Genomic DNA, 15,971 nt, shown 5'->3' with positions numbered 1-15,971 from the left:
GACCTACTGATTAACATGGCATCCGAACCACATGAGCTCCCGCCGGGAATCGAACCCGGGTCTCCCACGCCAAAGGCGCGTACGCTTACCGCTTAGCCACGAAGGAGCTCTGGTTCTCCTATTATGTCCTTCCTACACTTTGATACTTCTTAAAAATTGTGTTGACGCGCATTGTCTGCATAGTGTGTTGGACGATACAAGATATGGCCATCTTATAGTAATTGCTCCTACCTCATTTTTTTCCCTTTTAGGTCAAATATAAACATACGCTGAAATACTTGTCTTGATTATTTTAAATGAGAAGTCCAACCTAAGAGATTTCTAGATATGTTTATATATATATAAAATTACCACTCCTATTTCCCCCTTCCCCATGGAATTTCCAAAAATCCTTCCTTAGTGGTACCTTACATCACAAATTCAATGCCCTGTCCAAATTTCTAGGTCAAGCGTTGATTGTCAGTTACTCATTCAGTCAACACTTCTTTTATATAGAGAGATTATAAATAATTACTTAATATGTCGTCCTATATTGTTTCAGGCGTATCTTTCATAAAACTGAAGTGTTAAGCAGGTAAAATATATTCAAAACAGCACTTCTTTATTACAATGCTTTCGTTAGGTCTGTGTGTTGTGACTAAATTTCATGAACATTGTTACTAATTAGAGGTCTGAAATTTTGTACATACGTTATATATAAAAATCGGATGACAACATTTTCAGTACTTTACCCTGTTGGTTATCGTTTAACTCTAGAATTAATAAAATTATTGCGAGTATATTTACATGGCGGAGGTATTAATTGCACGTAAGAATAAATTATACAAGTAATGATATGGCTGCCACTTTGGGGATATCTCGTAATTGTTTGGGATCTTTGATTGTACAATCATCTGTTGCATCATTCTTCTTTGACCATTTCATTCTTGATGAGAAAATGTGTTTACATTACTCGTATGACTTTCATTTCTCTGGTGATGGTCCGACACCTTTATATGGCGCTTCTAATATCGATTACAAGATAATCTCGATAATAAGAATTGGTTATAGGTTATTGAAGAAAGACTGAAAAGTAAATAAGAACAAAAAAAAAAAAAAAAAAAAAAAAAATTATATTTCTTTTGCAGTGTAAAAAGGATAGATTGATTTAAATCAGTCTGATTTAAATCACTTATTTTTTTTTTAAATAAAAATCGTTGATTTAAATGAAATTCCGAAATAAATTAATTTAAAGTTAAAATAATAAAACAGAAACGGGATTTTACTTATTTCGATTATGGAAGATAATGATCATAATAAAATGAGACTCAAATGTATGTACAGCACAGTATAAAAGTGTCACGTAAAGGATGATTAGGGAAAATCCTGTTTTGAGCGGGTAACAAGACAATCCTGGTTTCTTCCCTTCGTAACATAGAGTTTGTAAATCGTTAACTATTCGAACGGAGAAATCACCGTGGACATTTAAGGTGAAAATTCTTTCGTGTGCGCATCTGTTTGTTTGTTCCCGGATAATAGGGGCGTATTTAGAGGGGTCCAATCCCCTCTCCATTTTTTTTTTTAAGATTTTAAACTTTAGGCAAAATTTTATATGTATTTCGTGCCGCAAGCTTGTTCCGATTTTTTAAAGATGTGCCCCTGCCAAATATCAGTAACTTTGTGAAGAAAAGAGTGTCATGTTGATAAAGTTGCTGTACTTTTTCCTTAAGAAACATTGTTTGGGATTGAAATAGGTTAACGATTGGGGATTATGGTAGTTGGGGTAAGTGGGGACATGGGCGTTTTCTAAAATCTGGTAAAAAAGTATTAAAACAGTTTCTACAAATTTGAAGAATGTGGATATAGTCCATTCGTCTGGTAGAGTGGTTTTAACTAATATAAAGAGTGTAAAAGGAAAAAAAAAAGATCTATGCCAAAAACGGTCCAAGTTTTAGCATGCGATCAACTTTGGTAGATCTTGAAGCGTTTGGCTATCCTGAGATAACTGTCACAGAAGCACCCGGAAAAACATTGTACGGCTAAAAAGAGATGATAAAAATTGAATGCTCAGTAATAGTCATAACTTTTTAAGGCAACGATCTATAAATCTACGTAAGCTTCAGAGAGTAGCCTTTCATTCTTATTTGTCCATTTTTAGAACTTTTAGGCACCAGTAGATTTGTTAGTGTTTGGTTATCATAGTCCAGAGACGTACCTCATCAGGAGCTCTTTTTTATGTACTAGACTAAAGCTTGTTTTGTTTGTTTCCACTTTCCCCGTACCAAATATCAAGGCTCAGAGCAAACCGTAATCACATATTTTTCATTATTTCAATGTTTCTGAGAGAAGTAAATGATGTCCAGCAAATATTTCTAATATCAGAATTTTCTGAACAAAATAAAACATATTTTTGAAATATGGACATTACTTGGTGTTTTCTACATTTTCCACATTACTATTTTCAAAATGTTGTATCTCTGGCTAGAACTGCAGCAGAAATATGAAACTAGGACTTATCAGCAATAGACAACATGTACTCTGCCCCCACTTTCCCTTCTTTATTGCACACATTAACGTATGGGAGAAAACAGGGTTGTCCCCACTCACCCCAAAAAGCGGGGTAAGTGGGGACAGTAACTGATTTTTAATAAACATTTTATTGTGGAACAAGTAACGTTGCTTCAAAATGGACCCTATGCTTATCAAGTGTACAAACCAAAGTTAATATGACCATACTTTCAGTTTGATAATCCGAAAACTATTACTGGCACAATAGTTGAAAGTTGCAAAACGTGTCCCCTTACCCCAACTACCCCTAATTCAAAATTCAATCCCAATGCTTTCAATTAAATGTTATGATTAACATGTAATACTAATTCCTAATTTTCTCTCTTCTGTTCGCGACTTGTATTATACAAGGAGAAAGATTTGATTTAAAAAAAAATCAACAAAAATTATTTTTTAAAAAAATCATGTTTTTTTTTTTCACCCTGGTGTAAAATGAAGACTAAATGGGATTGAAATGGCACTAAAATTAAAACAATTCATCATCATAAGTATTCTATCATTATAAGCAGGTCACTTGCTGCAACTCAGAAGCTTCCATGCTCCATGGACTTCAGCTAACTTCTTTGTTGTCTTCACGTACGATGTCTTTGTTTTGATATCGTTCATCAACTGTAGTGTCCTTCGCCCCTTCCTCTCTTTCCTGCCACCATATCCTTTAGCATGCCCCACCTAATACAGTTCTTTCTTATCCAATGTCTCAACCAGATTCTCCTCTTCTTAATAACATCTAAAACTTTGAATTTTCTCCCCCACCATTACTAATACCCTCTCATTCATTTTCCGCTCGACCCAGCTGATTCGCTCCATTCTTCTTCACACCCGCATTTCGAAAGCTTCCAGTCATTTTTCATCATCTTTGTGTAATGTCCGTGTTTCTGACCCATACAATACAATACAATACAACTCAGTTACCACTTTATGCATCTTTTTCTCAACTCTTTATTGAAGGTCTCACAAAATAGTATTTTCTTCCTCCTAAAAGCTTCTTTCACCATTCGTATCCTTGCTTTTATTTCCCTTTCACATTTCATATCAGTACTAATAATACTATCCAGATATCGAAAACTAGTCACGTGTTCTATAAAAGAATTTAGGTTCAATTTAATGTTCCATCCATAAAAACATTTTGTCCTCAACTTCAGAAAGTGCGCCCAATTCCTTTGATCATAGTCTCATGTTTTCATTTTACCCCCGCCCCAAAATAAAAATCCTTTCTAGTGCATTTTGTAAAGATATTGTTTTTTGTATTTTGTTTTTTCAAGGAATAGTAATCGTATTATTTATTTATTTATTTATTTATTCACTTTTTTTTTTAACTTTGATATATTCTGATTTAAAATTTTGTTTCATATGTTAATTATTTTATTGGTGGAGGCTTTTCATATTTTCTTTTTATCTTTTAGCCAAAATGTTGTCAGTGAGGAAAATATGTCCGAAACCAGAGGAGCTGGATACGATAGAGAAAGACGTGAAATGCCCAGCGGAAGGCTGTGGACAAATTTTTGCTAGCACATCCAATTTGACTATGCATGTATTAAGGAAACATCACAAGGCAAAGTTGCATGGGAGCGTTGATGCTGACAATGCGGCCATAGAATATCATTGTCCTGTAGAAAATTGTCTTTACAATGTAAATTCAGAGCGGTACTTCAGTAAAATGAAGTATCTTAAACAGGTAAGAGTTCACTGCTATTATAATGTACTTACCATGATCATGTTAAAAAGAGAGAGAGAGAAACGAAATCTTGTAAGCTTTACGTCCCATGGTTATGCCGGGTAGGCTAAAGAAGACGGTGATGATGAGAAATGAATAAAATAGTGCAATGAATAAAGTGGGAGAAAACGGGAGAATCCCGAGAAAGTCCACACACACGGTGTTTGTCCACAACAATGTTCACTTGGTGTGAATTGGGATCGAACCAAGGACCCTATGCACCAGAGGTAAACGCTCTACAACTGAGCCACCGCGGCTTCAACTTTAAAGACAGACAGAATCCATCAATACAACTGTGTAAATTCAATGTGACATTTTAAAAGGATTTCTAAGGATTTGTCAATTTATGTCTATTTAGATGTGTAATTTTAAGATTAGTGGATTTGTGAGTGTTTGCTGTTGGTTAGTTACCGGAAAAACAGACTATATACACTGAATATACTAAAAGTGGTGTAAGAAGACACAAAGTTTTTATCGCTCAAGGGAACAGTCTTTGAAAGTAGAGTTAGGATAAATATAAGTGCTAAAGAATATATGTACTGTTATTAGTTTTCGAATTTTATGAAATTTTATGGGTTTGGTAAAGAAAAGGTCACGAAAAAGTTATGAAATTTCATTTTGGAATTTTAGTAGATACCCTGTGATTGGATCTAAATAAATTATTTATATAAAAGAGGATATCCGTTTGTGGGTTCGTTATCACGCTATAAAACTATTTTGTAAATCGTAACAATTTCGATTTGTTGATAACTAATCTTTGCCAGCTACATGCTTTAGGGATAACCATTTTGAAAATTCAGTCTTGAAGGTGCGGGGAGGTTTCTAAGTTTCACTACTATCATTACATTGTTTTTGAATTTTTTTTTAAAATTTAATTTTATTTTTTACGACTGGACGCAAGAATATGCAGAAGTCCCAAAAATCCATTGTTAGAACCAACAAGGAAGACATTTCGCACCTGAATGCGTCGAAGATTGTGCGTAAACGTTTGCATTCTTATCTTATCTCAACCAATTACTCTTATCACACATGCTGAAACCGTCGTCAAATGAAGGGGTTTCCTTTCTGCGACAGCGTACAAGATCTGATGCGACAGCGTACAAGATCTGATGAAACCGATGGTTTCAAGGAATCCATTGTGAAATGGAATGACACTTTTTGTGTTACGTCCGACTGCCCTGTAGATCATAAGAAGACAGAAGAATGGAAGACGGGGGAGTCCAAGGGCACGATTTGTCTTGCGCGCTAAATTTTGAGCCTTTTTAAAAGAGAAAGGTCAAGGAAAAAAGAACAAATCATCTCTCTTTTCCGATTGTAATTACAAAATAACTGATTAGTGCGTACTAGGGGGTGGAGGAAGCCAAGTTTTCGAGAATCAGGAAAATAAAGGCAAAACGGTTGACCACATGTGTTTTCAGTTCCTACAAATTATTTGCAACTTATGGGAAGTCTTTAAAATTCCAGAGGAAGTTAACCTTTATGCTATTCCCAAGATTTCCACGTCAAACAGATTGACACGATATAACAATATGCCAAGTGGGCTTTGTGGTGCATAAACACGGAGTTAGTGGGTTTTTCCCGGGCTCTCCTGTTTTCTCCCACTTTATTCATTCCACCATTGCATTCATTTCTCATCACCACCATCTCTAGCCTAGCCGACATAACAGAGGGACGTAAAACTTTTAAGATTTCTTTTCATTTTTATAATATAATAGTAAAGAAAGAAGGCATTCTGTAAATAGTGAATTTTACTACCGGACGAGGTAAGGATGGCCAAAAAATTCGGGAACCCGGATTCCGGAAAATTTATTTTTTGGAATCGGAAATTTCACTTTCCGGATTTCAGAAAAATTCCGTCCGGAAAGTAAAAATTCCGGAATTGGCCATCATAGTGCTAGGCTTTTAACATACATAGTATGGTACCGTAGTTGATATCTTTTAATTTTGCGAACGGAACTTAGGCTTTTCAAATGGAATATTTGAAGTTCACAGCAAAAATGTCTCGCATTGCGAACATAATATAAGCGTAATTAGGGATAGAAGAAAACGTTTATGTCTGTTTTTTCCCCTGGTATTATTTTCTTGCCTACCAGTTAGAATTTATGCAACTCAAAAGACACATGTGATAAAATGTATAACTTTCAGGTAAGAAAAAGATGGTCAGGGAACCAAAACAGTCCAATAATAAGTTGGGTTAGGTAATCTAGCTAGCAGGAAAATGCAATGCCAGTTTGAAAACCGATCAAGGTTTCTACTGCTTCCCAGATTGAACATACACCTACAAGTATTTCATATTGTAAAGGCAATTTTTTAATCTATTACAGAGAAACAAAGGAGATAGTTGAATATGAAAGTTAAAAACGTCCGGTATTTATTTTTCTTTCCTAAGAAAAGAGTTTTTATAGAAAATGATAAAAACTTTCATGTCAAATATTCTGGGGTTTCCTCCATCTCTGTAGTAAAGTGAGTAATCGGAGTAATAATAGGTTCTGAGGATGGAAAGGCCTCGTGCCTGCGAGGAGCATATGTTCAACTTCCCCGAAGTAAACATGTTTTGCTTTGTAGCTCTTGAGAAAGTTTACGTCTCCTTTCTGTTCGATGAGGAAACAGTCACAGAGATTTCGTACCATATGTAACATACATGGCTTTTGGCAAACTTTAAATTGGACACCCAAGGTTTAATTTTATTACAAGATCTTCTTTCTTCCCTGTCTTCACAGAAAAGACAGAAGTGACCTTAATAAGCAACTACCAAACAGATAGGTTCATGTGCCATTAATGAGCTTTCTTCTTGGCCTCTATGTTCTTCAGACATTACGCCTTATACTTTTCCTACGCACCGTACATAGTGGTCTCACAGAAGCTGTTATCAGTCAATCGTGATATGCTATTACGTATATGGCAATAACTTGACTGCAGGTCCGATGTATGTTGAGTGACAAAAGGACTCCATATTCAATAGGTCCGGTATAGAAAAACAACTTTGAAGTAAAACGGAACATTTTTGAGTTTCCAGTTATACCACTTGTATGTGAGAGTCATTAATCACGCGTTATAAGTGAAAAGTATAGCTTTCCTTATTGTGGTTGAGTGTTTCTAACGTTTAATCGGAAAGTTAATCTCTATTAACTAAACTTCAGATTTTTGCATAGTTGCATTTTTTCCCCTTAATGTGATATCTTAGTATGGACCGGGTGTTTCAAATCAACACCGACAACGTTTGGGAGGTGATTCCTGACACCAAGATAAGACAAAAAGTATAGACCAACCTGGGTGCACAAATGCTTCCTTTCAGAGTTAAGGACTGTCGAAAACATGAAAAAGTGAACTTTAAAGGTCCATAGCTCCAAAACTATGGGACTTACTGTAGTCGGGTCAAGACTTCACTTAGGAACCAATATGTGCGCTATCCAAAAATACAGGGAGTTTTTCTACGGGCATATAATCTGAAGTACTCACCAACCACCTCTATAAGAATTGTTGCGTGAGTACCTTAGGATTCTGAAATATGTATTTTTAGATAGCGCACATGTTTGTTCGGCAGCCTATAACTCCGAAAGGAAGCATTTGTTCACCCAGGTTAGTCTATACTTTTTGTCTTATCTTGGTGTTAGGAATACCTCCCAAACGTTGTCGGCGTTGTTTTGAAGCAGCCTGTATATATATATATATCTTACAGTTTCTTTGCAGATAAAATAACAAAGTTTTACAGTGCATATAATGCATGTTTGGGAAGTTAGTGCATATCTCTACCATCCCTGCATATAAACGCGTAGATCGTAGAGTTATTAGGTTTTTTATTTTCTAAGTTTCATTCACTAAATTTATTTCCTTCAAAGTAGAATTTTGACTTCAGAAGTGGTCACTGATTTGGTTTGGAAGTTTAAATTAGTTCTTTATTAACATCTTAAGGAACTAATCTGACGCATGATTACAATTATTCATTTAGAATAATCATGTGATATATGTCTGTCATAGTAAAATTTTCAGTGAAACTCCCATCTTCCTCAGTGACTTTCTTAAAACATCGATAGTAACTAACTGATTCGTACTAGCTTTGCTATCTTGAATACAAATCGCTGAGCAAAGCAACGTTTATTTAAAAATACAAATCGCTGAGCAAATTCAAATTGAAATACAAATTCAATATATTTGTATTGAAATATTGAAATACAAATTCAGTACATTTGTATTGAAATACAAATTCATTTGTATTGAAATACAAATTGCTGAGCAAATACAAATCGCTGAGTAAAGACAAATCGCCCAGCAAATACAAATCGCTGAGCAAAGCAACGTTTCTTTAAAAATAATAAATATGTTCAGTTAGTTGGCGAAACTGTCGCACATTTATTATTTCATAAGCGTTGCTTTGCTCAGCGATTTGTATTTTTAGTGTTAGTTATCGATAGTAAATTTATCACATCACATAGCATCCGTCGTTGAGGTACTGAAGTATCAATACAAAAACGTTACTTCTATAATAAAAATATGTGCAGATAACCCGATATTATCAGCAGCGAGTTTTTGTACATATTTTTAATAAAGAAGAAACGTTTTCTTTTGATAATTTTTACTTCAACGATGTGTGGCTGTCATGTGATAAATTTGTTATTGATGTTTTAAGAAAGAGCCCCTGAGAAAGATGAGAGTTTCCATTGAAAATTTCGGCATTTACTATATGACATACGTATACCAAGATTAGTCCAATATTGGTTCTTTATTAATTGAAATATTTTCGTGGAATTTCAGGAGTTACGTGAAAAGAGGAAAGGGTGCATGAATCACATGTTAAGTCCAAACAAAATATGTTACCTGTTTGTCGGCGATCATGACTCATATCAACACCATGAACATTCTGTTAGTTAATCAATGAAACCAGTCGACAAAATGTTTTTGTTGTATATACGTTGTTTTTGATCCAAAAGAGGAGTCTTACAAGTCATTTGTTATCAAGTAACGGACTGTTTGCGAAGAAACATTATCAAATGGTGAAAAAAACATATTCTGTAAAGCCTGTTTAAAGAAGTACAACATATACTCAGGAACATGACATGATACCCTTCCCTTCCTGTTTTTATTTTTTTTAACAGGCTTTTTTTTTTAAAAAAAGCTCTTAATTCGACCCGAGTAAATATAGGTTCCTGAAAACTACAGGTGAAAAGTTGATAGTTTGCCCGCTAGATGGCTCTGAAATGTTTGCCAATAAGGGAGAACAAGGAAAACACAGAGACAGTGTTGATGCCACTTAATGGAACACAGAATGGCAGTACAACAGTGAAGTGCTAACCGTTGGCCTAGAAATAGACACAGATAAGGCGAAGCATGCATCTGGCGCGTGGGGTCCCTGGTTCGATCCTAGCTCGCGCCAAGTGGGCTTTGAGGTGGACAAACACCGTGTGCGTGGATTTTCTCGGGGTTCTTCCGTTTCTTCCCACTTTCTTCATTCAACCATTTCATTCATTTCTTATCATCACCGTCTCCTTTAGCCTATACGGCATAAGGCGACGCATGGAGTCTCACATACGGGCATTTTTCTATTGTGTGTGAACACCGCTTGAATACGTTCATGTAAGGTGTCTTGTATACAATGGATTTCACATGTCCCCACAAATAATAGTGGAGAGCTTCAAGTTAGGAAAGCCGGCTGATACGCAACTGGGGCGACGTCCAGTCTATCTTTTGCGGAAGTTAACATCCAGAACAGCACGTGCCTCTCTAAAGAAATGGGCAGAAGCCCCATCCTGTACATACTATACGGGCCCCTCGTCTTCAATGGAATATCATCCAGCAGCATAGAGAGAACGTTCTCCAAGAAATGGCTATACTTCCGTCTACTTAGCCGCGTTGGTAGTACATATGGTCATAAGCTCTGACGCGAAGAAAATGGTGGGGTGGGGGGCTCTGGGTTGCCCTAAGAGACGAGACGAAACAGAGGTCTTCCAGTAGAAGCAAATGCAAATTCAAGACGAGAAATCACTTTCAGGACACTGGCGAGACGAGATAGCCTCAACTGTTGTCTTTTAAGTGTTGAGGAAATAAAGTATCAGCCAAGTGTTTTTGTAATTGCGCGATTCAGTTGCTATAACTCTGAGAGTTTCTGTGTATATTTGTTGATTTAGGAGAACGTGTGTTGTGTGTAGATTTGGACCAGAAATGCTCTTGTAGTAAAGAAGAATAATTAAGTATGTAAGTTTTATGTTATAGGTGATTGGTTCGTTCCACATAATACGTTATTGAATTATGTTTAAATTACTTTTGATTAGAGTTAAGTAAAGTAAATTAACAGCAAGATTGAGCTGGCTAGCTCTTCTATCATTTGTCTCATTAACAGAACGTTTTAATTGATTGCATTCTGTGAAACAACACTTGGCGCAGTTTAAATGTGAATTCACATTTCCAAATAATAGAAGTGAAGAATTTCAGTAAGAGAAGAAGTAATATGGCTTCGTTTTCTTCACTACAGCTTTTTAATGTAGATGTTGATAAAGAAGCACAGTCGTAATTGCAATGTTGCCAACAAATGTACATATCAACGCTCTTGCCGTAACAGAAAAGGGAACTTGTTTTGTCAATGATAGGGATAAAAGCTTATGAAAATCTAAGCCCTAGATATGTGTTATGTGCACTAGATATGTCCTATGATAAAAAGTTCGAACAGATAAAAAAGTTGATGATCGCACATTTCGATGCGATTATAAATGAAATTACGGAAAGGTTACGTTTCCACAATATTAAAAAAGACCATGATACAGTTCGTGTTAACCCTAAAAGAAACAAGCTCTTATTTCAATTGTAGAGTTCGTTTGGAACATACTATGACCAATTTATTAAACGTGCGCTGAATCCCTGTTTTGGTACGTGAATTCCCATTTAGTAACAATTTAATAGCATCTGTGTACTATTAAAAAAAAGAAAAAGAAAATTCTGAGATTATTCGTTTCTTGGTATTTGGGAAATCGTCAGATAAAAACAGTGACTTTCTAAACCATGAATTTTTTTGCAGAAACAAAGAAGAAAATGAATCATAAAATCAAGAACTCTAACAAAGCAAAAAGTCTAACCAAGAACAGCAAAAAGTGTTTCAAAAAATAAAATCAACCAGTGAGATTCGAACCGGTTCAAAAGTATTGAATCCTAACACAAAAAAGCAACGCGCACAGTTATCGAAACAACTGCTCAATTTTCCAGCTGTATTGATACTGAGGAGTTCCTTAATGATCTTCCTTGGTTCTTTTTACTTTTATTTATTTATTTATTTATTTATTTATTTTTTGAAAACTAGCTTGTGTGTTTTTTTTTCTTTAACTACAACAAAGCTTTCTACAAGGTACTGTTTTGTTCTGAAAGTAACATTGCATTAAGCAACAAAATAAGAACTGTATATTTGAAATAGCAAATAGTTAGGTGTGCTGGGAATATTTGATTACTTCCACTTTTTTCCCTTCGAATGCGTTGTTCTCAAACTGAGTATTTTAAAAAAAGTTTATAAAAACTGTAGCCTAAAGATCTGAACATAAGATGAAGATTCAAAAGTAAAATAAATCTTCAGCTCAATAAAATGGTGATCTTGAACTCCGTTTAAGCATCTTATTAATTTATTCATAAGCTCTATTATACACATCCGCGTCACTCTTCAATCAGACAAGAGAAAAGTTTATGACGTCTATACTTAAGTCTGGGGTCACAGCGACTGTTAATGGGAATTGTATGTTACAATGAAACTAATATCTCTAGGGCAGTTGCACACTTGCCGTGTAATTTAGGGATTTATAGCTCATTCCAAAAGAAAACAAAGTACAAATAATGAGAAGATATGTACGAGGGGGATCAAAAAGTAATGCCTCCTGTGTAGCAAAAAATGTATTAATAAACATAGAACAAGACAAGCTATTGCAGAGCATATCCAGAACTGTCCTCTACAGAATCCTACCCTTCAACATAGTCTCTATGTATTTGATCTCATTTACGTTATGTTTGAACCCAGGCGTCAAAACCTTTTTGAAAAAATTCAGGAGGTTGCTGTGTATCCTAAAAGACTGTTGCCATAATCTTCTGGGTTGATCTGGAAGACTTGAATTTCTTGGGACGGGGAGAATCACTGTGGCGCCATTCCTTGGATTGCACCTTGCTCTCAGGGTCATACAGGTATGCCCACGTCTAATCTCCAGTGACCACATTTTGGAAGAAGTGTTGATTTTCAACTACAAATGCGTCCAGGACCTCTTGACAAATGTCCACTCGCCTCCTCCGATTATCAACAGTCAATTGCTTAGGTACCCACTTAGCACACACTTTGTGATATCCCAAGTCAGCAATTATTCCTTGGGCAGAGCCATACGAGATGTTCAAAGCATCAGCAATAATCTGAACTGTAATGCGCGTGTCTCCTCGAATCAATTCCTCAGCACGTTCTCCATTTGCATCTGTGATCGATGTTGTCGGCCGTCCGTTTCTTGGTTTATCAGCGATTAATGTTTCTTCGTTGCTAACTTCTTCATCCAGCGCCGTACATTGCTAATGTCCATTACCGCATCCTCATATACATTCTTCAAGCGCATATGGATTCTCTTAGGCGGACAAACTTCTTTCGCCAAAAATTCGATGACGACTCTTTCTTTCAGCTTCAGATCCATGGTTCTAATAACTCAATCTGAAAAAGGAAAGACTACATTAGTGGAGGAAGGTTACCTGTATAACGTGATGCACAAATAAGTCAGTAGCTGTAATAGAAAAAAAAATATAATGAGGGAGGCATTACTTTTTGATCTTTCCTCGTATTACATGTGTGCATGATGAATTTTAGGAGTGGCAGTTTAGGACTACTTAGAATTCTGGGCTTTCGGCATCTATGGCCGTGTTAGCCCGTCACGGGTGAGGGATGACGTCTCATGGCGATCATACTATCCGAGGACGTGTATGTTAGGTACCTTCCCGGTATTTGCCTGATGTGAATGAGGAAAACTCAGGAAAAACTCACTCAGCATAGCTGGCCTGAAAAAGCTTTTACACACTTTTTCGATCGAGTATCTCCACCAGGAACCAAACCAGGGACCACTCGCACCAAAGTACGCTACGTGGGGCCACATGACAGTTTAGGCTTCATCAAATACAAAGAGAAGTAAATGCATAGATGTTGACAATTAATCTGGAGACATTAATTCTGTGCTTTTGTTATTGAATGTTTCAATAAAATCGACTACTAGGTTTTTTTTTTGTTTATTTACTCAAGTATAGCGTTTGGTTTCAGCGCCGAGGCTATTTGAGATGTGCACTTAACGGTTTAAGGTGGAATACAAACCCCCGTAATGCATTCAATTTTTTTAATACCCTCCCACCGGGAATCTTAGCCGGGACCAGAGTTTGCACTTATTTCGTCATAACGAGTGGATACGTACCTAATTAATAAAGACAATAAAGATACTTTTTCTGTTGCTTATAACTGATTTAATCTATATTAAAGATAATTAATCTAAACTTACATTTTGAACGTAGCAATGAGTTTGGCAAATAGCATTGTTTTAGTTTTTTTTTTTTTAAAAAAAAGAAAAACTACGAATAGCGTCTTGGGGAGTTAAAAATCAAATCCTCAGTTTTACGTCCCACGTTTATGTCCTTTAGGCTAAGATGATTAAGGTAAATGAATGATGATGGAATAAATGGTGGAATGAGAAGGTTGGAGGAAATAGGAGTATCCAGAGAAACCCCACTGACACGATGTTGTCCACCACAAACTAACTTAGCCGGAAATCGAACTAAGGACCCCATGCACCAGAGGTAAGCGCTCTACCACTGAGCCCCTGTGCCCTCCTTGGGAGTTTAGTATTCAGGATTACCGTGAATGCTGAGTGGAAGAACCGCTCTGAATAATAGTTACAGAATGTGACACAGTAGCATACATTTCAGCTAAGGAAAGTGAAATCTTTAAGTTCTACGTCCCACGGTTATGCCGGTTAGGCTAAAGGAGACGATGGTGATGAGAAATGAATGAAATAGTGGAATGAAGAAACTGGGAGGAAACGGGAGAACCTCGAGAAAACCCATGCGCACAGTGTTTGTCCACCACAAAGTTTACTTGACCCAAGCTGGCATCGAACGAAGGACCCAATGCACCAGAGGTGAACGCTCTTCCACTGAACCACCGCGGCCCCCTTTCTGCTAAAGAGCAGCGATAATTTTAAGCTAGGTACAAAATAAAGGTTGTTCATTTGAGACTAAGCACTAGAGAAAATTACGAATACTATGCGTACAAATTTTAATAATAATTTTTTTTCTCTTTCTTGTAAATATATTCAGAAATATTTTCTTTCTTTTTTCCAGCATTATCTGAAAGTCCATGCGGACAAGAAATTTCATTGTGCAAGTTGTAAAAAAGGCTTCTCCACTGAAGCTGCGCTGAATCAACACGTGCGAATGTGTGGAGTGGACTTTGAATGCTCCTGTGGGTGCAAGTATTCATCCTACGAAGCACTACTTACTCATGCTAAACGACAACAACATAGCTTCGATGAGAAGTACAGGTTGTACTCCAAGTAAGTGAATCTAAAAACAAGCTCTGTTTATAGAATTTTTTTGTCATCGCTTGTAGTTGCCAGCCATATGCGTGAAGTAAGAATGAGGTTTAAAGGATGGGAGAGTAGGGTCCGGAAACTTTGCTACCAATTTGTAAAAGAGTACGTTTTGCCACAAGTTTTGCATTTAACCTGATAGTTACTATTCAAGCTAGTGCCTTTATTTATTTATTTATTTATTATTATTATTATTATTATTATTATTATTATTATTATTATTATTATTATTATTATTATTATTATTATTATTATTTGTATATACAGGGTGATTCAGGAGGAATGTCACATAATTTGTAAGGTGATTCACAATGTGAAAGTAAACCGGAAAAGTCCTATGAAAATATGTCCGATTTTCGATCGTTATGGAACTGTGCGGGTTGAAGACTACACACATCCATGAATGATTATGAAGACAAGTGTGAATATTACTTACCGAAATGCTGTGTAGGCGCTGTGATGGGCAGAATAATGGTGAGACAGATGACTGATCCATCCTACAAGAGATGTGAGGGTACTCCAACAGATAGCAGCACGATGTCGTCACACCAAGGCAACAGCTGCAAGCGCACCGTGTGCAATCGTGGGTTGGATTAGTGAGCAGTCGTGAGGCCGTGTGCTTGTCGTGCTTGAGTGTTGCACCGATTCACTGTACCAGACAAGTATCCCAGTATCTGAATACCGGTAACACATTTCCTCAACGGTGAATTGGTCGTGGCGAACCCATTAACTGGCCTTCCACATCACCCATCCTAACTCCATTAGACTTCTATTTATGGAGCTGGTTAAAGGAGGATGTGTACGCTATGAAGGTGGATACATATGAAGAACTTATCGCTCGCATCACCGACGCTGTTGCCCGCATTAAAGCCCACCCAGATGGTGTTCGATGTGCAACACAACACACACTCTAAAGCGTTGACAAGTGCATTGAGATGGGTGGGGGACCTTTTGAACACTTGTTGTACGATGGATCAGTCATCTGTCCCACCATTATTCTGTCTACCACAGCGCTTACACAGCATTTCAGTAGTAATATTAACACCTCTCTTCATAATCATTCATGGATGTGTGTAGTCTTCAACCCGCTCAGTTCTGTAACGATTGAAAATCGGACACATATTCATAGGACTTTTTCGGTT

General features: G+C 36.6%; 1 protein-coding gene across 5 annotated transcripts in view; it reads left to right on the top strand.

Moving 5' to 3' along the window:
* LOC145674935 (uncharacterized) overlaps window positions 1–15,971 on the top strand; it is a 75,878-nt gene that overhangs the window by 18,975 nt on the left and 40,932 nt on the right. For all 5 annotated transcript variants that reach the window (XM_081745191.1, XM_081745193.1, XM_081745194.1 and 2 more), the window contains exons 2-3: window positions 3,951–4,222; window positions 14,582–14,793. In XM_081745191.1, coding sequence (XP_081601317.1) covers window positions 3,956–4,222; window positions 14,582–14,793 — 479 coding nt within the window. In that variant the 5' untranslated portion in view covers window positions 3,951–3,955. The remainder of the gene's footprint in view (window positions 1–3,950; window positions 4,223–14,581; window positions 14,794–15,971) is intronic.

Source organism: Thermobia domestica, chromosome 18, assembly GCF_964235325.1.
Source record: "Thermobia domestica chromosome 18, izTheDome1.hap1.1, whole genome shotgun sequence".
Classification (NCBI taxonomy): domain Eukaryota; kingdom Metazoa; phylum Arthropoda; class Insecta; order Zygentoma; family Lepismatidae; genus Thermobia; species Thermobia domestica.
Note: the sequence above shows the minus strand (reverse complement) of the source record. Positions and strands in the feature narration are given on the sequence as shown.